Source organism: Otolemur garnettii, unplaced genomic scaffold (genome assembly GCF_000181295.1).
Source record: "Otolemur garnettii isolate 467f Iridium unplaced genomic scaffold, OtoGar3 scaffold00006, whole genome shotgun sequence".
In the NCBI taxonomy this organism is placed as follows: domain Eukaryota; kingdom Metazoa; phylum Chordata; class Mammalia; order Primates; family Galagidae; genus Otolemur; species Otolemur garnettii.
This window is the reverse complement of record NW_003852401.1, coordinates 43213489-43237992: the sequence shown is the minus strand read 5'-3', so window position 1 is coordinate 43237992 and position 24504 is coordinate 43213489. Positions and strand designations below refer to the sequence as shown.

The 24504-nt window shown below is 37.1% G+C and overlaps 1 protein-coding gene across 1 annotated transcript in view; it reads left to right on the top strand.

Annotated features, from left to right (window-relative positions):
* The window catches only part of AGTPBP1 (ATP/GTP binding protein 1), a 185611-nt gene extending 161482 nt beyond the window's left edge, over window positions 1-24129 (top strand). The window contains exon 26 of the mRNA XM_012812988.2: window positions 23787-24129. Within this exon, the coding sequence (XP_012668442.1) occupies window positions 23787-23943 (157 nt within the window). The 3' untranslated portion in view covers window positions 23944-24129. The remainder of the gene's footprint in view (window positions 1-23786) is intronic.
* The last annotated feature ends 375 nt before the right edge of the window (window positions 24130-24504 follow it).

Sequence of the window (24504 nt, the reverse complement as noted above, 5' to 3'; positions counted from 1 at the left end):
AACTCTGTCCTTTATAAATGGGATAATTTAGATTAGAGATCATCTTTATTTCATCTTTATTCTCTGCCCTTGAAAGTACTTGCTAAATAGCAGTGGAAGTAAATATAGAGATTGTCAGTTCTCACTGGTATTTAACCCTCCTTTTAAGTTTTAAGTCTTGTATCCTTAACCTGTAGTTCACAGACACAGTACAGTTGCTTTAGGTATCCTGAAATATGATTTATGCTTATTAATACTTCTCAACTATGGTTATTCTTAGACTCTCCACTAGTCCTACTCCTTATAATGAGCATATATATACATTTTAGAAAGTATATTATTTAAAGAAATCACATATAGTGCTTAAAAAAATATGTTTTTAACAGAGTTTTATAATTATATTTCAGTATAATTGGTTTCCTTTGTAATCGTTTTTTTAAATACATGTAAAAGTTTTATTGTGAGGAAGAGTTCATGGGCCTCACCAGATTCTTCAAGGGGACTGTGACACAAAAATGGTTAATAACTCCTAGTTCTCATCATCGTATGCAGATACACATACATACCAGATAATAGCCAATTATAAAGTCAGAGCAGTGTCCCCTAGAAATTTTACTCTCGCTCTTCTCCTGTGCATGACTTCTATTGTAGGGTAGCCAGTGACTTCTTCCTCCACGCTTCATTCTTCTTTCTCTGTCTCAAGTGAATTCTCTGTGCGTCTCTGCCTTGACTTCTGTGCCTCGATGCTTTAGAGGCTTATAGGTCCTCAGTCTGAGTTTGTTTGCATCTCCTTGTGATTATGTTCAGGTTATGCATCTTTAACAAGAATATCTTGAATACTGTGTTCTTCTCATTGCATCCTGGTGTAGTTTGTGATTTAAATTTGTCTCTTTACTCAAGATGTTCCCTTTGATCACTTAATTAAGGTGGTATCTGCCAAACTTCTCCACTGTAAAGTTAATTTTTTCTCCTTTTGTAATTAGTATTTTTATAGGATATACTTCAAAACTATGTCAATATTCCATTTATCATCAACTTCTTAATGTATTCATTTTTAAACGTACATGTATTGAACTTATGATTTATAATTTTAATTCATTAAGTTTTGATGTTACTCTCACTTATTTGATTCATTTACTCAAAAATTCCTTTATTTGGCTCCTTCAAACAACTTCTGTATGTTTGAAGTGGCCTCATCATTCTTGGAGGACTCCCTCACCTTCTGACACAACAGGATTTCCCAGCTCATCTTTATATGTACTTTGTTTATCTCAGATTTGGAGTTAATCATTTATTCAGGGGTCCCTGATTCCTTACGCTGGAAAATGGTATTTATATGTAAGCCTAGCTTCTAGTTATATTTATTACTTTTGTGGTATTACTGCCCCAGGTTCTCTTGGTGGTTAGAGCTATGAGATATATTTAAGTATTTATATACGTGAATACATACATATATATACACACACATACATATATGCATATACATGCATGCACACATAAACACAGACGTAACTCAAGTTCACAGGGTACTTTTGATTGTAGTCCTACACTGAGAGTTCAGTCTAGTTTTCTAATTTAAAATTTCTAACTCCCTTATTTAACAGTGAGACACCTGGCTCTCATTATCTTGAATGTTTTCTACTTATTTGCTCTATCTGCCTATGTGTAACTAATCTTTCTTCACCCCACTGAGTCTCCAATATTCCAACAGGAGGGGGCTTTTTAAAAATAGTTTTTGTAATCTCGGTGCCTGGCATGTAGTAACTGTTCATTACGTTCTATTAGTGAGTCATTATATTTAAGTATTTATTGCAAACCTGCCATGGGCAGAGTCCTGTGCTAGACTCTCAGTGAAAGCCCAAGAAATGAGAAATGAGAGCTTGTGGACTGAAGGGAGCTGATTGTTTAGTGGAAGATATACAGTTTATGTTTGCGAAGTGGCATGAAGTGGTTATTAAAGAACACAGAAATAACACACACATTTTGATAAAAAGAGTTAGTGAGGTCTGGGCTTATCTGGGCTTATCTGGGCTTATCTTATCCACCTTCTCAAGTGGATAAATTTTAGGCCGAAGAGCTGGGAAGATAATAGACGAGGTTTGTTGAAGAAATAGCAACTGAACATGAAGAAGAAAGAGTCAGCGGTAGGAAATACAACAGTCCTCCCTGATCCAGTTTCTCTTTCTGTGGGTTCAGTTACTCATGGTCAACTATGGTCTGGAAATATTAAATGGAAAATTCCTGAAATAAAGAATTTATAAGTTTTAAATTGCCTGGTGTTCTGAGTAGGATGATGAAATCTGCCATCCCTCTTCATCCTGCTGGGGATGTGAATCAACCCTTTGTTCAGTGTATTCACACGCTTCCCACCACTTAGTGACTTAGTCGTCCCAGTTATTAGATTAAAAAACAGTATATCAGGCATTAGTACTATCCGTGGTTTCAGACCTTCATTGGGGGTCTTGTTCTTGTTCTCTGCAAGTTGCCAGGGGACTACTTTAGACTGATTTAGATAAGGTGGGAAGGCTTCTTTGGAGCTTAGAAAAGTTAAGGTTTAGACATGGTGGCTTATGTCTGTAATCCTTGCAACTTGGGAGGCCAAGAAGGGAGGATCATTTGAGAATGTGAGATCCTGTCGCTACTTAAAAAATAGAAAATGTTGGGCAGCACCTGTGGCTCAAAGGAGTAGAGCACTGGCCCCATATACCAGAGGTAGCAGCTTCAAACCTGGCCCTGGCCAAAAACCACACACACAAAAAAAAAAGAAAGAAAGAAAAGAAAATGTTAGGCAGGTGTGTGCCTGTCCTCCTTGCTACTGCAGAGGCTAACGCAGGAAGATCGCTTGAGCCCTAGAGTTTGAGTTTGCAGTGAGCTCAGATGATACCACTGCACTCTAGCTAGGGTGATAGAGCGAGACTCTGTCTCAAAAAATATATAAAATAAAATAAATAAAATCAAGTAAAATAAATGAAAGAAAAGGTTAAAGAAAAGATTATGGGAACAAGTGTCCAGTTCTATGCTAATAAGTGCAAATTGCATAGAAGAGAAATAGTAATTGTATATATTCCTAAGCATGGAATGATAACTGATACATTCCATATGTAAAATATATTGAAATTCAAAATGTTCAGGAGTGTATGATATCCTGGTATTTCTAGGATATAAGCACCAGGTAATGTAGTACTTTGTAGGGAATGGTGACCACCAAGGAGTCAGGAGGTGCCCGTTGAGGATGACACATTCAGTTAACCTAACACACTGCTAGCCTCCAGTCATTCAGTGTGCTGATTCTTCAGTATACACATTATTTTATTTTGTTTTAAATTTTTTCATAAAATATAAGTAGAGCAGATAAGGAGAATGAGGGAGGTTCTGATTGTGGCTGATGATAAAACTAGCCAGCTTGAAAATTTCAGACAGGATCATTGGTATATGCTTGTTGCTTGAAAGAAGTCTGTTTCTCCACTCCCATACAGATCAGCAAAGTTTTTATCCTCACTGCCTCATTGTTATTGCCATTTATTGATTTTAATATCTTATTTCATAATAATTGCTTATTCATTCAGCTGTTCTTTTTATTGCTTCTTGGAACCCTTCCAGGAATAATTGTAAATTTTGGTCAGTATTTACATTATTGGTAGTGTGGGTGGTGGGGGCGGGGCGAGGGGGGTCTACAAACTTTCGGTAACTCATCCATGGAGCCAAAAGTAAAGAAATGGAATGATCAAAATGTCTTTACCTCTTTCTCTTAGCTATTGATATTCATCCTTTAGTTTCACCTTAGAGATCATTAGTAACAGTTACTTTGGAAGTAAAAGCCACAGTGAATGTAACACAGATCACTGGTGTTTATTTGTTGAGGCGGAAACTGGAGGGAGAGGTTATAAACTTACCCGTGGGCATTTGGGCATTATTTCCTTATCTTCTTTGCTTTCTGTCCTCTTTCACTTACCTTTTCACCATCCCTGCTCTCTGTAGGTTATATTCGTTTCTGTGACTTCAAATTCTGTCCGTATATTGACAACTCCAAAATACCTGTAATCACTCAGACCTGTCTTCCAGGCTCCAGACCTGTGTACGTGGTTTCCAACTTGATTATGTATTCGTGGACATGAAATTCACTTGTCTGGAACACACCCTGTGACTCGTACTCCCCCACCTGTCCTGTAACAAACCTGTTCCTCCTTAGCCTTCCCTATCCACCAGGTAGTCATGTCTCATTCTTGGCACCTTCCTCTTTTTTTTATTTACCCTTCATGCAGTCCATCACCCAGAATTTCTTGATTCCTATTCCAACATATTTCTCAGATTTTTCTATTTCTCTCTACCATTTTTACCATGACACCATTCTAGTCTACTGTCATCCCTTGCCCAGGCTACTCGAGTAATCTAACTACTCCCTGTACTTTTTGTGTCCTCCAGCTTCTTTGTATGTAGTGGTCACTTTCTTTCTTAAAAACCTCCAGCTGTGTCCCGGGCATGCAGACTATATCCATTATCAGGTCCCTGGGTCCAGCATGAGCCATCCACACTATCATCTGCTCTTTCAGCTGGGCCTATTCTCTTTTGTGTTCTCAGCATCCCAACTGTATTGATTATATTTTAATTTCTGGAATAGCATTTCTAAATTAGGTATGGCAAAGGAACAGTTTTTGTTTGCCAGTTTATTCTGGATTGCTGCTTGATTAAAAATACGATAAGAATGAAGTAGGATAAAAATGGAAGAGGGGACCCCGGGGAATACAAATATAAGCTCCATTTTCTTATTGTAAGATTCACTAGACATGTAATTTCTATGTCAGATTGTTATGAAAGTTTCTGAACGTTTCATTTTAATTTCTTCTGTCACCATGGACCAGTAACAAAGAGTTTGTGGACCACAGTGGTCTATGTGCTGTACCTTGAATAGCATTATTCTAGAACAAATGGATCTGTCATCCCAGGGTTTTTGCATTGGTTGTTTTCTTGACCAAAATGTCTGTGTCTGTACTCTTACTTCTTGTCCTTGCTGTTGTTCAGTTTCAGTGCACTGTGTAGGAGTAGACATATGTTTAATATGCCTTTCTTGACATTTGATACACACTTTTAATTTGAAGACTCTTGTCTTCAATTTGTAAAAGTTCCGAGGCACTTTCTCTTTGAGAATTGCTTCTTCCTCCTTCCCTTTATTCTGTTCTTCTAGAGTTCTTGTATTAGAGCTTCTCAATCTATTCTCCATCCATCTCTCCAATTGCTTTTTCACATTTTTGTCTCTAGGTAAATTCTTCAGTAGCATTTTATAATTCACCAACTGTTAGGTTTTCAGTCCAGAGCTTACCATATTTTGCTGTGTATAATGCACTCCCATGTATAATGCATACACACATTTTTGGTCCAAACTTTTAGGAAAAAATCTTTCATTTTAATTTTTTAATTCAAATTTTTATTTATTTACATTTAGATACTTGCATTATAAATGAATTTGTTGTATTATAAAGGGATTTTAGCATTTATTTTTTTAGCTTATTATGGTCCAAGAAATTTTCTGTAACAAATAATTACAAAACATAAGAACAGATACAAGGTATAGGAAATTTGATACACGTGTAACAATAATAGCATTACCTGTGTATAATGAGAGCCCATATTTTTCCTCAAAATTTTGGCTAAAAGTGTACATTATACACAGCAAAATACAGTACCTCTTGGGATATTTTTATTTGAATGACTATATATTTCACATATAACTGGGTTATTTTTTTATTTCTAGATGCTTTTATGTTGCATTTTCTTGTTATAGCTGTTACTCTTTCCTTCTCTGAAGACCCCAGACATTTCCAAAGTCATTTGTAGACTACACTGCTTATTGTGTTGGTAATTTCATTCCCTGTTTCTCATGAGCCTACAGCTGGCAGGCTCACTGAATAGAAGACTTTCTCCTTAACCTCTTACTGATTTTGTGATTATATCTACCTGCCCCTCTCTGAGCTCTAGCCCAAGCTTCGATTGCCTTTGATTGCCAGGATGATATTAGTTTTCTGTTAGCATTTTAAACTTCCCAATCCTTCAATCGTTGGAGTTTTCACAGGACACGTCCCTGAATTCTTGTGAGTTCTGGCTGTGATGCCCTATATTCTTCTTTCTCACTTCATAATCACAACTTTATAAAATCTTTATTTCTAGGCAGAAGTCTCAGCTTTATTTTTTTAGCCTTCTTTTTAAAGTTGGCAAGCCTCACTCCAGCTGCCGGATTCACTCGTCTGGATTTAGTTTCCTGCTTCTTCAGCACTGTGCAGCCTCATTATTGCCTTGAAGGAGCTACTGCTATCTGCTTTTGAACCTGGCAGCAGTCCCACGGCCTGGCTTTGTGACTCTGTTCTTCTTTTGGTCTAACAAGATATATATCTCCTTTTATATGCATCTCTGTTTGCTTTCTATTTTGTATTTTGTCTAATTATTTGCTCTATGTTTGGAATAGGAATAACCAGAACTTAAAAGCATATAATTTTGTACTAACCTTATTTTTTCTTAAATTTCAAAGTTTAGGTTCCATGGTTTAATTTCTAAGGTAAAGTTTTAAGTTTTGTGGTTGAGGCTTTTATCCGGAGGTATGCTGTAAACTCTTATATTTTGCACATTAGGTAAGATCCTGCCAGACATCCTCCCGGAGAAGTCTTTCACTTATACTTTGCCTGGCTAACTCCTAGTTATGCTAGGGATCACATCAGGGATGTGATCACATCAGTGCCCATCAACACTGTAGAGTGTGCCAATCATGAGGCCTTGCAGAATGTGCCAGTCATATCTTGAATTGAATAAAGGGTAGGTAGCTACATAAGATTTAAAAGTTCTACTGTACTAGATTGCTTGGGAGGAGGAGTGTCTTACAGTGCCCTAAATCCCAGAGTGTAAGCACATTAGAGTTTATTCTTTAGGCAGTGGGGAGTTTTGAAGCCATTGGCAAAGTACACCAAGTGATAGTTTGCCTGAAAATAATGTGCGACTTTTATTGAATCTAGGAAGGTGGAGGCAAGAAAATTCTTGAGAAAGCTGTTTAGTTAGAATCACTTGTGTTTGAGAGGAAGATGAACTCCAATAACAATAGTAATGCCCTGTGCTGTGGTTTGTGCCTGTGACCCTAGCACTTTGGGAGGCTGAGGCAGGAGAATCACTTGAGGCCAGGAGTTTAAGATCAGCCTGGATGACATAGTCAGATCTTAATTGAAAAATAAGGAAGATGAGGGGCCTTAATGACTGACTATGGAATCAGAAGCAAATAAAGCCACATTTTCAAGTGTAATAGTAAAGGGCAGATCACAGTGTGGGAGCTGGAACTAGGAAACAGCTTACTTTTCACTAGCTTCACCTCCTTGTCCTTTTTCTTTATTATCTCTGCTCTCTGTATCCTGCCTTTGTTCATGTTAATTTATTCATCTGTTTCCTGGTTCTGAAGTGAAACTAAAGTATCCTTTTAATGAATCTAAGTTCCCCTAATTTTTTTAGTTGCGTTTACCCTTTTAGGATCTTTCAAGCCCATCTTCTCTTGCCAGAATTGTGCTTTATTTAACATATATGCAACGTGGATGGTTTTACTCCACAGATTAGCCTTCAATTAAAATTTATCCATTTTAGTTTCACTGTTTCCCAAGATACGGTTTTTTATGGTTTGTTATGAACTAATTTACTTTCACTTATAGGCAATTTATATTAGGTAAGTTTGAATAATTGCAGCATTAGGAAGAGATGTTTATAGTAAACATCTTTTTCAAGGTAATTGGTAACTCATTGATAGATACTGTCTTAGGCCATTCCGGCTGCTATAAGAAAACACCATAAATAGATTGACTTATAGGTGACAGAAATTTATGTCTCATGGTTCTGAAGGCTGTGAAGTCCAAGATCAGAGCAGTCAGATTTGGTGTCTGGAGAGGGTCCACTTGCTTGTAGGTGACCCTTTTCTCACTACAGCTGCACATGGCATAACACTTTCAGTCCCTTGCGATCCATCCCTGTCCCTGCCCCCAAATTCATGTCTTTCTTAGAAGCAAAATGTATCCATTCCATCCCAGTAGCCCCCCAGATCTTAACTTGTTCCAGCATCAACTGAAAAGTTTAAAGTCTAGAGACTCTTTTAAATACATCACGTGTCACTTAGCATTCTGAGAAATGCATTGTTAGGCAGTTCCATCATTGTGTGAACATCACAAAGTGTATTTATACAAACCTAGGTTGTATATAGCCTTCTGTATACATAGGCTACATGGTATATAGCTTGTTGCTTTAAGGCTACAGGCCTGTACAAGATGTTACTGTATTGAATATTGAAGGCAATTGCAACATAATGGGAAATATTCATGTATCTAAACACAGAAAAGCTAAAAATATAGTATTATAATCAGGACCACTATCATATATTCAGTATGTTGTTGAACAAAACATTATTATGTAGTATATGATTGTATCATCTCTCAGAGAGGGGTGAGATTTAAGATTTAATCAGTTCATCCTGATGCAAATTCACCTTTAGTTGTGGATCTATGAAATCAGCCAAACTAGGTGCTTCTAAGATACAGGGGTGGGATAGGAATAGGACAGACAATTATATTCCAAGAGGAAGAAATAGGAAAGAAGGAAGAGTGACAGGTCCTGAGTATCTCCAAAACCTTAGGGCTTGAGAATGATCTTCTTTGGCTGGATTTTCTGCTTTCCTGCCCTACTGGGGCTGTGGTCCCACCTTCTGGACACACTTGGGGTCTTGTCTCTGCAGTTTTGCTGGCTAAAGGTTGAATCACTAAGGCTCTGGAAAGTCCTGCCCGCTTGGCTTTGCTGAGTCTTGCCCTAGTGGGGGCTCTCTTGGTGGCCCTGCCCTTGTGGTGGTTCTTGCCTGGGCTGTGTGCCTGTGGCTCCGTCCTTTGAAATCTAGGTGGAGGAAGCCATGTTCCTCAGTCTTGTGTATTCTTTAGGTCAGGAGATGTTGTCAAGTGCCTGTACCCTCTGGAGAAGTGACCATTGCATGCATGCCACACCTGGGCCCTCTGGAGCCACACCTGGTGCTGCTGAGGAGCATGGCACCAGAATATGGGGAGAGGAGCCTGTGGCATATAGTACTGCCAGGCTGCCAGTACTGAGAGCCCAAAGGCACAGGTGAACCTCTTTTAAAACAATTCTGGTGATCTCTGAATTACCTGGGGGCAATTTTCTTGGCTATCAGCTCCTGGCTTCTGTTTAGATGGCTGACTAACCTCCTTATCAGATGGTCCTTTGCCACAGGAGGAATCTCCAGGGATCTGCTTTGTCATTACAATATAGATAGGCTGCGGATTTCTCAAATCTTTAAGTTATACTTATTTTTTGATGAAGAATTCCATCTTTAAATCATTTCTGTCTTCTTATATTTTGCTATAAGCAATCAAGAGAAACCAAGCTACACCTTCAGTGCTTTGCTTAGAAATTTTCTCAGCCAAATGTCCAGTTTCACTGCTCTTAGGTTCTGCCTTCCACATAAGACATGAACATAGGGTTTAGTGATGTTCTTTGCCACGTTATAGAAAGGATTGTCTCCCTTCCAGTTTCTAATATATGCTGCTCACTTCATAGACTTCATCTGAATGGCCTTTCCTGTTACATCTCTACCACCATTCTATCAGGATCACTTAGGTATTCTTTGAGAAGATTGAGGCTTTTTCTTCATCACTTTTCTTTTCTTTGTGAACCCTTACCAGAATCGCCCTTCACAGGCCATTCACAGTAATGTAGGCTTTTTTAGGACACTCCTCCAGATTCTTCTAGCCTTTGCCCATTACCTAGTTCCAAAGCTGCTTCCACAGTTTTAGATAATTGTTATAGCAGCACCCTTGGTACCAATTTCTGTCTTAGTCTGTGCAGGCTGCTATAACAAAATAGCTGGATAGTTTATAATCAGCAGGAATTTATTTCTCACAGTTCTGGATGTTGGGAAGTCAGAACTGTGAGATTCCAAGTTCAACGTGCTAGCAGATTTGATATCTGGTGAAGGTCTAATTCCATGTAACCTCACACGGCAAAAGGGGTGAGCATTTCTCTGGGGTCTCTGTTACATAGGGCCATGCCCTCATGACCTAGTCCCAAAGGCTGTCTAATCTTTAATGCTCACCTTCGAGGTTAGTATTTCAACATATGAATTTTGGTGAGATATAACCAACCATTCAGTCCATTGCAGATATAATATAATCATTCTTTACAACACTGTGAACCATGAGGTATTTGGCACATTGTAACACTTGAGTTTGTTTGAATAAACTAAGAAAAAAGTAAGAGATTTATTTAAAGTAAATTTGTGATAATTATGAAAAACAAGATCACAGTTATTCCATTTAGTTTTACACCATTGTGTCTTTCAAGTAAGTAATAATTTTAGTTTTATAACTAAAAATGGAGATTTGAGGCCGAGTATGGTTGCTCATACCTGTAGTCCTGGCACTCTGGGAGGCCAAGGCAGGTGGATTGCCTGAGTTCAAGACCAGCCTGAGTCAGAGCAAGACCCTGTCTCTAAAAATAGCCAGTTGTGCTATGGCAAGAGAATCTCTTGAGCCCAACAGTTTGAGGTTGCTGTGAGCTATGACATCATGGCACTCTACCAGGGGCAACAAAGTAAGACTCTGTCTCAAAAATAAAAATAAAAATGGAGATTTAAAAACAATAAGTGTACATTGAAAAAGCTTAAAACAACTAATCTACAAAATTATTTTAATGGGAAAATTTGAAACTTCTGAATGTATGACTTTATATTAAAAAGCTGATAGATTTTTAACCATGTTTATGTTACTATATATATGTAAGCTGTAACTTTTTTTTGGTCTTTTTTTTTTTTTAATCTTCTGTGTCTATGTTTAAATATGTCTTATAAACACAATATAGTTGGTTTTATAAAAATTTAGTCTCACAGTTATCAAGTCTCATAGTTATCAAAGTAAATTATCAAATATAATTTCCCTTATATTTATGGTAGTTATTGACCTATTTACCAGATTGTTTCCTTCATATTTATTCTACTGGCTCTGCGTTGTTTCTTCCCCCTTCTTTTAGACTAATTTTAGATTGATTTTAGATTTATTAATCTTATTCTTAAGTTCTTTTAATGGACACTTGGCTTTAAAGGCAGTCCCTGGGTTACGAATGAAATAGGTTCTGTAGGTTTGTTCTTAAGTTGAATTCATATGTAAGTTGGGGCAGGTACATTTACCTGTTACTGGTAATAGCCCCGATCCTAAGTGTGGTTTGTAACTCAGGGATTGTCTGTGTACTTCATGTATTCTCAGTTTAGCAAACTCTTAATATAAATTTGTACTTTGATCCCTTTTTGGACAACACAGGTTCCTTAGAACATGTCTCAACATACCTGCTGTTGTCAGGTATTTTAATACAATGGGCATTTTACACATTACAGACATTACTATTTTACATGGTTATTAGCTCTCACTACACATTTATGTTGCTCTCCTTTTTTTTCCTCTTCATTTCTTTCTACATTTTGAGTTTTACTTAGGATCATTTTCCTTTTCTTAAAGAATACTATTAAGTCTTCACCTTCATGTTACCTGTTTGAAGGTGATCTGTCTTTTAAGGCTAAGGTACTTTTATAAATTTCTCTAAGTTTTTTAGTGTTTAGGAGTTTTATGTAGATGTGACTTTCTTTTTATTTGCTTGGGATTCACATGATTTTGTGAATTTGGGGCTTCATGTCTAATCCTACCACTCTGGGAGGCTGAGACAGGAGGATTGCTTGAACTCAGGAGTACAAGACCAGCCTGAACAAGAGCAAGACCCCGTCTCTCTTAAAAATAAGAAAAAAGCCAGGCATTATGGCGCCTCTAGTCCCAGCTACTCGGGAAACTGAGGCAGGTGTGCTGCTTGAACCCAGGAGTTTGGGGTTCCTGTGAACTAGGAAGAGGCCACGGCACTGTAGCTAGGAAACAGGTGAAACTCTGTCTACATACATACATACATACACATATACATACATCCGTACTTAAACTCCATAGGGAGTGATTTCTAAAAATTGACAAATATTGTCTTAGGTACATAAGCTACCATTTCAGGGAGCTCGCAGTATGATTTAATTTTGAGCAGACTTTCACTTGCTCTCCACATCCAACTCTACTTTCTGGATTTTCCTTCTGCCTTCTGGCCCTAAGTAGACTTTGGGGTGAAGAGTTTTTTGAAAGTCAACTTCCCATCTTTGTGCGGTAAGAGATGGGATGGGGAAGGGGATCTGAAGGTCTTACTGCTCTTGGTAAAATCTTTTGACTCATTTTCAATTCTACTCTCTTAAAAAATAACCAAATGTCTCTAATTCCTGGACTTCTTTAGGACTTTGATGTAAATTGGCATTTTTCCCTTCATTTCTCTCCCTACTGTTGGTTCTTAGCAAAGTCAAGAAAGTTGGAACTCAAGCTCATTAGTTTCCTCAATCTGCCTCCATCTTCTAACATGTCATGGATATCGTCTTTGCTGTTACCTCCTTTCAAGCCCCCCCCCCCTTGGATTTATCTTTTTTTAAAAAAGTTGTTTCTTTACTGTCATCATAGTAGCATTTGAGAAAGGATCAGAAATAAATGTTTGTGTTAGATGTATGGTGTTTACCAGAAGTTATAGAGCTTCCTTCTTAATAAAGCCAGTGGTTGAATATTCATTATCTTTTATATTTCCAGGATATTCATTGGAAATTACCATACATAAGTCATTTTAACTTTACTCAGTTGTGTTTGTTATATAATAAAAAGTCCATCTGATAATAACACTCAAGTTTACACTATGTCTTTCCTAGGAGGTGTTTCCCCTTTAGGTCAAAGCTGGGAATATTGATAGGAGTCATAAAGCATATAGCTTTTTTTTTGAGACAGAGTCTCACTTTGTCACCCTTAGTAGAGTGCTGTGATATCACAGCTCACAATAACCTCCAACTCTTGGGCTTAAGCAATTCTGTTGTCTCAACCTTATGAGTAGCTGGGACTATAGGCACCTGCCACAACGCCTGGCTATTTTTTGTTACAATGCTCATTGCTGTTTTAGCTGGCTGGGGTCAAGTTCAAACCCACCACCCTCCGTATATGGGGCCGGTGCCCTACCCACTGAGCCACAGGCGCCGCCCAAGCATATAGCTTTTAAAAGCGTATAATATTTTTGTGTTTAGCTAATAGTGATTTTATCTGTTATCTGAACTATTAAATAATTTCAGCGACCTTCATTTAAATGATTTGAGAATGAAACTGTTAAAACATTCAATAATTCTGATTTATGTTAGGATATTGTGGCTGACTAAATTTCAGGCTGTTAGGCCTATAGAACAAGTATTTGAAGTTTGAGCATGTTTAAGATGTTATAGGAATGTGAAGTTGGAAAAGAATAAACCTCCATACAGTGTTTTATCTTAATTAAAAATACTGTATACCCATGTTGAAATTACTGTCTTATAATTAAAAGGACCTAGTTTTTTTTTTTTTTTTGAGACAGAGCCTCAAGCTGTCCCCCTGGGCAGAGTGCCATGGCATCTCAGCTCACAGCAACCTCCAACTCCTGGGCTCAAGCGAGTCTCCTGCCTCCGCCTCCCAAGTAGCTGGGACCACAGGCGCCCGCCACAACGCCCGGCTATTTTTTGGTTGCAGCCGTCATTGTTGTTTGGCGGGTCCGGGCTGGGGATTCGAACCCGCCACCCTAGGAGTACGCGGCTGGCTCCTAGGACCTAGTTTTTTAAAAAAATTGAGGTGAAATTCATGGAGAATAAAATTAAGCATTTTAAAGTGAAAAATTCAGTGGCATTTAGTATGTTGACAGTGTTGTGCAACCATCAGTCTCCTCTATCCTGTTCCAGAATTTTTTTTGTCAACCCCCCCAAAGAGGTCCTCACGCCAGTTAAGCAGTCACTGCAGCGCCTGGCAACCACTAATCTGCTTTCTGTGTCTGTGGGTTTACCTGTTCTGGACACTTCATTCAGATGGAATCATATAATATGTAACATGCTTTTGTGTCTGAGCATGTTTTTGAGGTTCCTCCATGTCATAGCGTGTATCGTACTTAATTCCTTGTTATGCATATAGCGTTAGAAAACCTGGTGACACATTTTTCCTAATGCAACTAAAAAGATAAATAGGACTTAGGCCAGAGAAAGCCTTTAAAATATACTTAACGTCAGTTCTATTTGAAAAGTATTTGTCAATACTTTTTTGTCACTATTTGTCACTTTTACGAATTTGATGTGTTTTGATAAAGTTAGAGTGATTTCTGATAGGTGTAGGGAATGACCAATTAAGCATCACAGTATTCCTTGACTAATGGCTCTAGTCAGTCCTGCCTTTGGCATTCCATGAGAGACTAGGTGAAGTTACGGGCAAAATAATACAAAGATATTGACTGCTGTACATTCTTAACACTAGAGTGGAATATTAACCTCTATTATCCATGTTTTCCTTAGGTAAAGCTGGTGTGTGTTTTGTTTATATAAATGCAAGAACTTTTTTTCTGAGAAAAATGATATAGGTCATTCTTGGCCAAATGTTACTGGTAACATCTAAAAACTAGTCCCTTGAAAATCATAGTTACTTATAACTAAAAATGCACCATTTGTGTTGATGCTAAGTAAATGGAATACTACTGTATTGACAAATACTGAGATTGAAATCATCCAGAAAAATAAATTTGGTACTAAAGTGAATGCTTCAGAATTCCAGGACAGATTTGATTATAATGATTAAGCTTTGAGGCTTATAAGAGAAGTAAATGGTTATCATAATAACCAGAGCTCAGTGAGAGAGGTATCAAGCTAGTAATTGTTTGCAGTGAATTTGATGATTATATATATTTATAGACACATGTATGTTAAAGTTTTGATATCTTGAGATAATGAAGTTATTTCTTTCACATAAACATCTATTCGAGATTTCAAAATAAGAATATAGTACATAAGGATAAGGAAGAATATATATTTAGTAAATGTTGTATTCATATTTGAGAAGAATATATTTTTTAATGCAGACATAGCATTCCATGTCTTTCGGACAAGATTAAGTTTATTAATCTGTCATTCAGATTTTTTATATTATTCTGCTTGTTCTGTCAGTTACTAAGAGATGTTCTGAAGTTTTCCCCATGATTGTATGTCTACCTTTCCTTTTCGATCTATTGATTTTTCTTTATTTATTTTGAAGTTACATAGTAGATGTATAGAACTTCTGAATTGTTATGTCATTTTGGTGGATCAATCCTATTCTCATTAAAAAATGTTCTTGTTTTAGTAATGCTTCTTGCTTTTAAGTCTTTTGTTTTCCATTAGTATGGCTATCCTAACTTTCTTTGGCTAGTTTTTGCATAATATATCTTTTCCCATCCTTTTCCTCTCATCTTTTCTGTATTTAAAATCCCCATCAACCCATGAATGGATTAACAAACTGTTGTATAGGTTTACCATGGAGTTCTCTTCAGCCATAAGAAAAAGTGGAGACTTTACATCTTTTGTGTTTACCTGGATGGAATTGAAACACATTCTTCTTAGTAAAGTATCTCAAGAATGGAAAAAAAAAATTCAATGTATTCAATAATAATATGAAACTAATATATAAACAACTGTACTTCGACACGAAACATAAAACACAAATATAGTCTAGCCTAGGGAGAGAAGAAAGGAATGAGGCAGGAGGAGGGAGGGCAGCTGTCAGGATCTCAGGTGCACAGTGTGAGGGTGTTCACCATGTCCCCTGGGTGAAGGGCTTAACTACAACTTGAACTTTACCTTAGAATTGAAAACAATGTAGCCTAGACATTTGTACCCTCATATTAATTTGAAAAAAAAAAAAGAAATGAAATAAAATGCAGCATATAATTGTATGCTGTAAAAAATAGTCATCTTTGTTTTATAATTGGAATATTAATTCTATTTCCATTTAGTGATTCCTGATACTGTTGAGTTTGTAAGTTATTGTATTTGCTTTCTGTTGGTTTCACCTATTTTATGTTCTTTATTTTCCTTGTCTTCTTTGAGATTAAATATATTTTTATTACTCTATTTTTGTTTCATTATAGACTTGTTCCATTTTCCATTACTTTTTTTTGGCACTCTAGGAATTATAATGTGAATCCTTGGTTTATTAGAGTATAACATAAATCATATCTCTCCACAGGTAATGCTAGGATCTCAGGATGTATTAATTTTATTTACCTTTCCATCTTTTGTATATTGTTATATATTTTAATTGAACTACATATGTATTTTAAACCTCATTACACGTTATTACTGTTTTAGGCAACCTGTATTAGATTTTCTTTTCCATCATTCTTTATTGATTTCTCTATTTCTGTTTTGATTTAGGATTATTTCTCTTCAACCTAAAGAACTCCATTTCATTTTTTTCAAAATACATGTCTGCTTGCAACAAATGGTTTCTATTTTTACTTATTTGGAAATTTTCTTATTTCAACTTAGCTTTTGAGGACTGTGTCTTCGGTATAGACTTCTAAGTTTGTGGCTCCCCCGACCCCCAGCATTGTAAGGATGCTACTGTGTTGAGTTTGGACTTCTCTTGTTTTTGCTGAAAAATCAAATGTCTTGTCTTTTGCTCCTTTGAAGGTAACAATATATCTTTTCTGGATGTTTGAAGATTTTTTTTGTCTCTAATTTTTAGTGATTTTGTTATCAGTGCTGCAGGTTGGTTTTCTTTTCTATTTATCCTCCTAAATAATGGGCTTGAGGTTTCTATTGTTTCTGGAAAATCCCCAGCCCTTGACTCTTTGCTTCTGCCACATTCTTTTCTCCTCTGTGGGTTTAACTTACATGGATATTTAATTCTTTTTACTTTTCTATCATTTTTTGTCCTTTTTGCTTCAGTCAGGAAATGTTCTACTTGCCTATCTCTGCTTCACTAATTCTCTTTTCAGCCCTATCTGAAAGACAGTTTTAAACCTATCTTTGAATTCTTAATTTCAGTTATATGTTGTTTGGCTCTAGACTTTCCATTTGACTCTTTTTTTAATAAAAAAGAGATGGTGAGATTCTTCATCTTGTCATCTATTTTCTTAGACATAGTTTATCACAGTTATTTTAAAGTTTATGCCTGATGATTCCAATACTGGATTACCTATGGGTTTGTTTCTATTAGAATTTTTCTCCTGGTTCCATTTCTTGATATGCCTGATAATATTTGATCAAATGTCATGTATTGTGTATAAAAACATGTAGAGACTCTACATATTTTCCTTCCAAGAGGATTCATTTTAGGGTAGGGAAGATTGTCCCAATCTAGGGAGCACTGAGTTGACTTGAGTGGGGTTGCAAAACATGTTAAACTTGTTTGTTTACCTCTTGGTTTACTGCTGCCCCACTTTCTGAGTGTAGCACCCCAGAGACCACTATCAAAGGAGTAGGGCTTCTCCTCTCCTCAGCACAAGATTGCCAAAAAATTCTGTTGTTTGTTTATTTTATATTTTGTTTGTTTTGCTGCTTTGTGCTTTGCTTATTAGCCTCTTACACTGTGTAGTTTAAGAATTTGTCAAATGCCTCTAGGGAAAAACTGTCAAGTGTTGTGTCACATCTCTGCAACTCCCTTCTTTCAGGAAACTTGCCAGCTCTGAACTCCAATTTTTGCCTCCAATCCTTTGAGATTGCTGAAAGCTCTGATGACTTCTCTGCCTCTAACAGCTGCCCTTGCTTGGCCTTGGTTTCCACTGGACTTTGTCCCACACACCTTTTCTTTTTGCTGATTTTGCTTTGTATCCTTTCACTGTAAATAAGTCATAACTGTGAATATGACAGTGTACTGAGTCCTGTGTGTCTTCCTAGCAAATCACTAAACCCAAGGAGTCTTGGGACTCCTAATATACCTGCCCATTCTGAATTTCTGTGAAGGTTGATAATCTATCTTGAAGAGTCTAATGTTCTGAGAATGATCAGAGACAGATGGTATTGTGATCTTTTTACATATGTGTGCAGCTGAGGCTCACAGAGGTGAATTTATTCCAGATTATTCACCTACCAATTCTTGACAGAACCAGGAATTGGAGCCAGGTCTAACTCAAAAATCCCCCTGTTCTTAAATGTACCAATTTCAGTTTTTTAAATTCTCCTGCATGGTTTGGGTAATTTAATCATTTAAACACTTTCATTACGTGTAAGGAATGTTTTTGATTGATACCAAAGTAAATAGAGTTTAGTGACTTAATTACTGCTTCTCAGATCCAGCTTAGTTATGTAGACCTCCTCAACATACAATAGGCTTATGTCCCATTAAACCCATCTAAGTTGAAAATATCACAAGTCAAAATGCATTTAATCCATCTCACCTACTAAACATGATTCTTTAGTCTCGCCTACATCAAACATGCTCAGAACACTTACATTAGCCTACAATTGGGCAAAAATCATCTAACACAAAGTCTGTTTTATGACAAAGTGTCAAATATCTAATTTATTGAATACTGTACTGAACGTGGAAAACAATGGTTTTACAGCATTGTAAAGCTGATAAATCTTAAATTGAATCATTATAACTTGGGGACTGTCTGCACTTTTCTACCAATAAAATATAAATAAATTTGCAAATTTCTTTCTTTTATACTAATAGATGTTATGTTGCTGGATATTCTGTGCACTAGTTCTCTCTCTGTGTGTGTGCATGTATGTCTGTATGCTGTAGCCATTGAAGACAAAAATTGTTAATTTTTTATGGATAATTTTGTTTCCTTTGTGATATTTAGGAGATGTTGTATGTGTATTTATCTCTCGTAAGATAGGATTAAAATTATATTAATTCCAGATAAAAATAAAATATCCTCTAGTATTGGTACAGATAAGAAGATTTTTTTCACCTTAGCTCTGACATTTTAGCACAAGAAAACCAGACACTTCTGATAATTTGGACAATGGAATATTTTTCTATTTGTGTATCAGTTTCAGAAATTCTCTCCCATGATATCTTTATTATGCCTTCTCACAACAGACAGGTTTTTCTCAAAATTGTGTAAGAGTGCAGGGTTAAGGGAGCATTCTGAGTTGCAGACGTAGAGGGAAGTATTTTTAATCCTATCTGCTTGGGATAGCTATTGCTTGGGCTTTGTAGGAATTGAGAAAGATTAATTTACTCTTCTCTTTAACAAGGTAGGTTTTATTATTGTTGTAACATTTTATAATTGTACAGTTAATGATGTATAGATGCTTTCACATTTATTCCCTAACTTGAGCCCAACAACATTGTGAAGATTGATATTGTTATCTCTGCTTTGTAAGAAAACCTGTGCTTGGAAAGATAGGTGACTTGCTCAGGGTTGCATGGCTGGTTAGTAGAATAGAAGCACAGACACCTGGTTTCTGCCTCTGTGTGTAGCTTTTGTTTCTGTTGTGCCTGTATAAGGAATGGAGCTGAAGATCTACATTCTGGCGTCTTGGAAGACAAACCAGCTCTAACAAAGTAGATGGTATATATGGCAGAACCTCCATAGTTGACCACCTCCCTACATTGACCATCTCTTAAATTGACCTAATTGGCATAGATGGGATGCTCTCCATATGTACGTGTCAGTATAGTAGGCTTAGGTCCTTATGTTGACCAGTATTTTACAGTCCCTTGGGCGGTCAGCTTATAGAGGTTCTGTTGTATTTTTAGGTTTAATTTTGTGTTACCCTTAATAGTTTAACCTGAGGATAGCCAGAAAACTTTCTCAATCTGTATGAATCTGAATTTTTTCTGATATCTTTAGAAATCAGTAGGAATTGTAAGCCTTTTCTGCATCCTAATGACCCCTCACAACAGAGAATTTTAATTTGTTCATTCTATAAGAAAGGCTCTTTGAGTCAAAGTTTTGATGTTTTTCTTGAAGCAGCATGAGCAGGATTTGTTTTTGGCCTAAAATACTATCTATTATTCTCTTTAGAATGGAATATTTCTTCCTGAATTAGCCTTGGCTTAATCACCCTTATCCTAAAAATTAAAATTTAGACTAGAAGGATGTTAGCAGGTGTATATAGGGCAGGTGTTGGAGAATGAAGCAAAACCAAGGAAAAAGGAAGAAATTTACGTGAAGAAAATGAGGGGAGCAGGGAAGTGGTGGCATTAAAACAAAGTAATAATTAGACTTTCTGATGATGGTGAGAATATTTGAACTCCTATTGCATGATGTAGAGGGATTATTTTGTAACCCTATGGCAAGTTACCTTAAAGTCTTTCTTTTCAGTGAAGATTGTTATTAGAATCATATGAGATAATGTGTATGAAGGTACTTCCTAAATTGTAAAGTCCTCAAAACATATGTTGAAATTATTAATAAAAGTAAAAATGACTTGCTGTGGTTGTGTCTTGTGCCTGAAAGTTTTTTCGCTCAAGTAAAATCAGTAGGATGAGGTAATATAAAAGTTGACAATCTTGTCAACCTCATTTTATTTATTTATTTATTTATTTTTTTAAATGGCTGCCGCAGGGCGCATTTCCACTGTGTCAGTGTGCCGTGACCGGCTCCAACCTCCTGGTTTCTTATAAAAAGATCATCAAACCTTCACTGAGGTGCCTGCAATGTGTCACACCCTTCTGGGAGCAGACAGGAGGTACTCAGATGGGTTAGTCGCAGGCCCTGATGTTAAGGTGCTATGACTTAGTACTGAGAAGACAGGCACACAGATGGCGTGCGTACGAGTGGCCAGATAGAATGTGCAGGGCACAGGGAGTACAAAGAAAAAGCACACTTGTCCAGAGGTGGGCTTTACAAACATCTGAGGATGAGCCTAACGAGCCTAACCTTCATTTTGAGATAATTGTGCGTAGTTAGGAGAGGAAGGGTGGGAAGCAGGCCTGACACAGAGGAAGTAATGTCCATGAAGGCTTGCAGTGCTGTATGAAGGTGAGGCAGTGAGTGGTAGGATTTGCCTGTGGAAAACTCTGCTTTGGATAACTCACTGAGTGATACTGAGAATACTAGAAGGGGAGAGGCTTGGTAGGAGAACAGTGAGTTCTAATGAAGCACACCAGAAGAGAAGGATGTCAGAATCTTCACCACCGTTAAATGCAGCATGTAATACATATGGGCTCAAAAATGGCAATTGGAATAGCAGTATGAAGGCTGGTTTCAGCGGGGCATTGGGTGTTACAATCTTCGGCCTCTCCGTTTCCCCTGTCTTAGTATTCCTGCAGCTCCTTACGCCCAGATCCACTGATAGCTCCTCACTCCCATCCTCTTTCTCTCTCTCTGACTCTCTTCTGCATTCCTCTCTCTCTCCTCCACTCGCTTCCCCACCTCCTTTGCACACTCAACCCTGCTAATGTGCCTGACCCAGCACTGGTGGCCCCATCACAATTCCTCAAGGTACTTCAGCAATAGTGTAATAGACCCTAGTGAAGCTGTGGGAGGAGCCTGATTTTGTTAGGACCTGGAGGAACAAGTCAAGTGTCAGGGCCAGTAGTGGAATAAAAGGAGTGCACTAGGCCCACACTTACTCCACACCCTAACCAGATAGCCAAGTATAAATGGAGTTCATGTTGCAGTCAGCACGATGAGTGAGCCAAGATGAGGAACTGATGGGATCAAACTACTCTCTGGATCCAGAGCCCTGAGCCTTCCTTGTCATGGGGTTTCCTTCAGTGTTCCAGGAGCTTACCTTCCAGGGTTTGCTTCTTTGTCTTAAAAGTTCACGTCAGCCTGAGCATTGCTCCAAGTTTCTTTGCTGTCTTGGAGCTTATTTAGCTTGATCCTGGCCATCTTTCTTGCACCAAAATCATCCTCCTTTCTGTTTCCTCACTGACTTTCAGCTTATAAGACTAGGCCTTTTCTTTAAACCCTTCGTTTAGGTGCAAATTGATGAACTCTCATATTCAGCTCCCATGTAGAACTAGAGCCTTACTCGGACCTCAGTGCAGCGGCTGGGATCCCTGCAGCTGATTTCATTTATGCCAAAACTCTTTTCAGATAGAGGCTGGGGGTGAGGGGCTAGAATTCTGCTGTCTGTAGGTGTCTTGAGCAATGCTCACCTGCCTGCCCACCCACCGTGGGGGTTTTGTGCCCTTCCTGCCCATGGGGGAGACACTGCCTGGCCTCTCTGGAGCCAGTCTCTGTAGTCTGGGGAGGTTTCCCTACCCTGAACAGGGCATGGCTTTTAGCATATCTGTCTCCTCCCTGCATTTCCATTATCATTTCTTGTTAGGATAAGTCTCCAGGAAGAAATACGCAAGCATGCGGCAAAAGATTTGTCTCTTTTCCCCTCTTTTGCTTCAATTAGTTTCCAATCTGTGCTAAGAAGTCTAAGAATTACCTGGGACCCCTGGGAATTTGAAATACAAAGTCCAGGAGGAAGAATGAATTACTGTATTTCAAAAGAAAGACATGATCTTTGTCTGTCTGTCTTGTTTGTTGTTTATATATTTATTTATTGTTAACTGGGTAACACCTCATTCTATGCCACAGAATGAGTATTCCCCAATAATAGTCATTTCAAAAGCCAAATAATCTTTTTTTAAAAATCTAACTCTGTTTTTAAAAGGCCTAACAGATTCATACTAAATATTTTAGTTGCATAATAAAAAACTGTGGAATTCTTGTTAGGTATTGTTTTGAAGTCTCACACGTTCTCCAAGCCACTCAGTTTGATTTTTTTCAGGACTGCTCTATGCTACACAAGCTGTAAAGTTTTAGGAAGACGTTTGCTGTATTAGATCAGGCAGTTTTGCAATACATTTTTCTCTTTTCTTTAATGAACAAGATTAAAGTGATTCTAGAAGAAAAGGTACTCTTGCCAGATGAACTTTGCATTCTCTTCTCAGAAAATTAAAACCCATACAATCCATTAATTTTCCCTTCCCGCCTAACTTGCAGGTATCTGAACTGAATTTACTACTCAGTTGCAGAATTCCCTCATTTTACATGCCTAATGAGATCATCTTCTCCCAGTATTCCCTTTTCATCGTCTGATTTTATAGCTTTTAATTGCATTAGCTATGGGAAATCCTTTTCAAAAGCAGTGGGATATAAATAAACATATCTATATGAAAATTTATGAAATATCTATATGAAAATGTCATATATTTATATGAAATTAAATATACTACCTTAGGGATTTTGAAACGTTTCTAGTGTTTCTTTGAAATAGCGTGTGTGTGTGTGTGTTTATAAAATCTCACAAATGGAAAGAAATTAGAGTAAGGTTTTCTTAAGGAAAGCATATGTTACAGACCTAGTTGGAAAGGTTGTCTTAATCCCAGACAAACTACCTAATGAAATATTTAGAAGCACTTAGTGCTTTTAAGCAAATATCTTATTCCTTGTCCCAAGGGATAGTAATTAATCTGGGTACAGAGTGTTCCCTTGTTTTTCATTTTTATTCTCAACCCACAGAAACTGTGGGGTTGGGCGTATGGGCTGTTTTTATGGCAGAAATCACTTTATAGACTTAGAATAAGTGGCTTCAGTGCATTTCTTGAGGAACCAATTAAAATACCCAGTTTCTTATAAGGCATATTGAAATTATATGTTGCCTGATTTGCAGAGATTAAAATAGGACTTTAAAAATAAATCTTAATAGCCTGCAAATTGATGAAGTCTTTCAGAGAAGTAACCTGATGAGAGTGTTCGTTTTTTCTTAGCTATCTAATTGTACCGTGTATATGGGCACTCTTATAAGTAATAATTAGTATTTCACCTTTTATTGTACATACAAGGAGCTTTCACCTATTATAAATCTCTTGACTGTTTGGATAAGATTTTTCAAGTTAATGAAAATTGCTTATGTATATTGGAATCAAAATTAATCTAGTACAGTAAAATTATCTTAAATCGGGACTTTAAAACCTAATAAGTCTTGTGTGTTCTGTATGTTTTGGCTGCAGCCCCACCACTTATGTTTTGGATGAAGATGAACCTCGATTCCTTGAAGAAGTTGATTACAGTGCAGAAAGTAATGATGAGTTAGATATTGAATTGGTTGAAAATGCAGGAGATTATGAACCTTCTGCTCAAGAAGAAGTACTTTCTGACTCTGAGTAATCAAGAATATACCTACCTTGAGCCCTCTGCTATCTCTTGTTAACTGTAAAGAAGAAATGAAATATCTTGGTTTTTATTACACAGGAAATTTGAGAGAAACAAGCTTACTGAAATCTGACTCAAAAAACAAAAAGTATCTTGGGCCTCTTTGGTTTCAAGACAATAAATATGTTATTAATAAATGATGAAATTGGCATTTGTTTTATTTTAGATATTCAGTGCACTTTATATAGCATTGAATTATCAAATGTTGGATTTACTTTTATTAAAAAATCCTAGAGTATCATTGCATGAATTTTTATCTCCTTATGGTTATACCCTGCATCAAATGGATAATTTGAAGTGTATCAGAATATAAAGTCTAAACTCCAGAGTTGTGGAAAATTCTATGTTATTGAAAACATATATATGTATATATATATATATATATATATGGATTTCTATAGATGTGTTTGTGTAGGGTGGGGTAGCTATTGAAGATCAGACTGTTCTTCAGAATCATGTTAACTGTTGGGCCGTGACTGAAATAATCCAGATTTTGCCTTGAAACCATTACAGTCT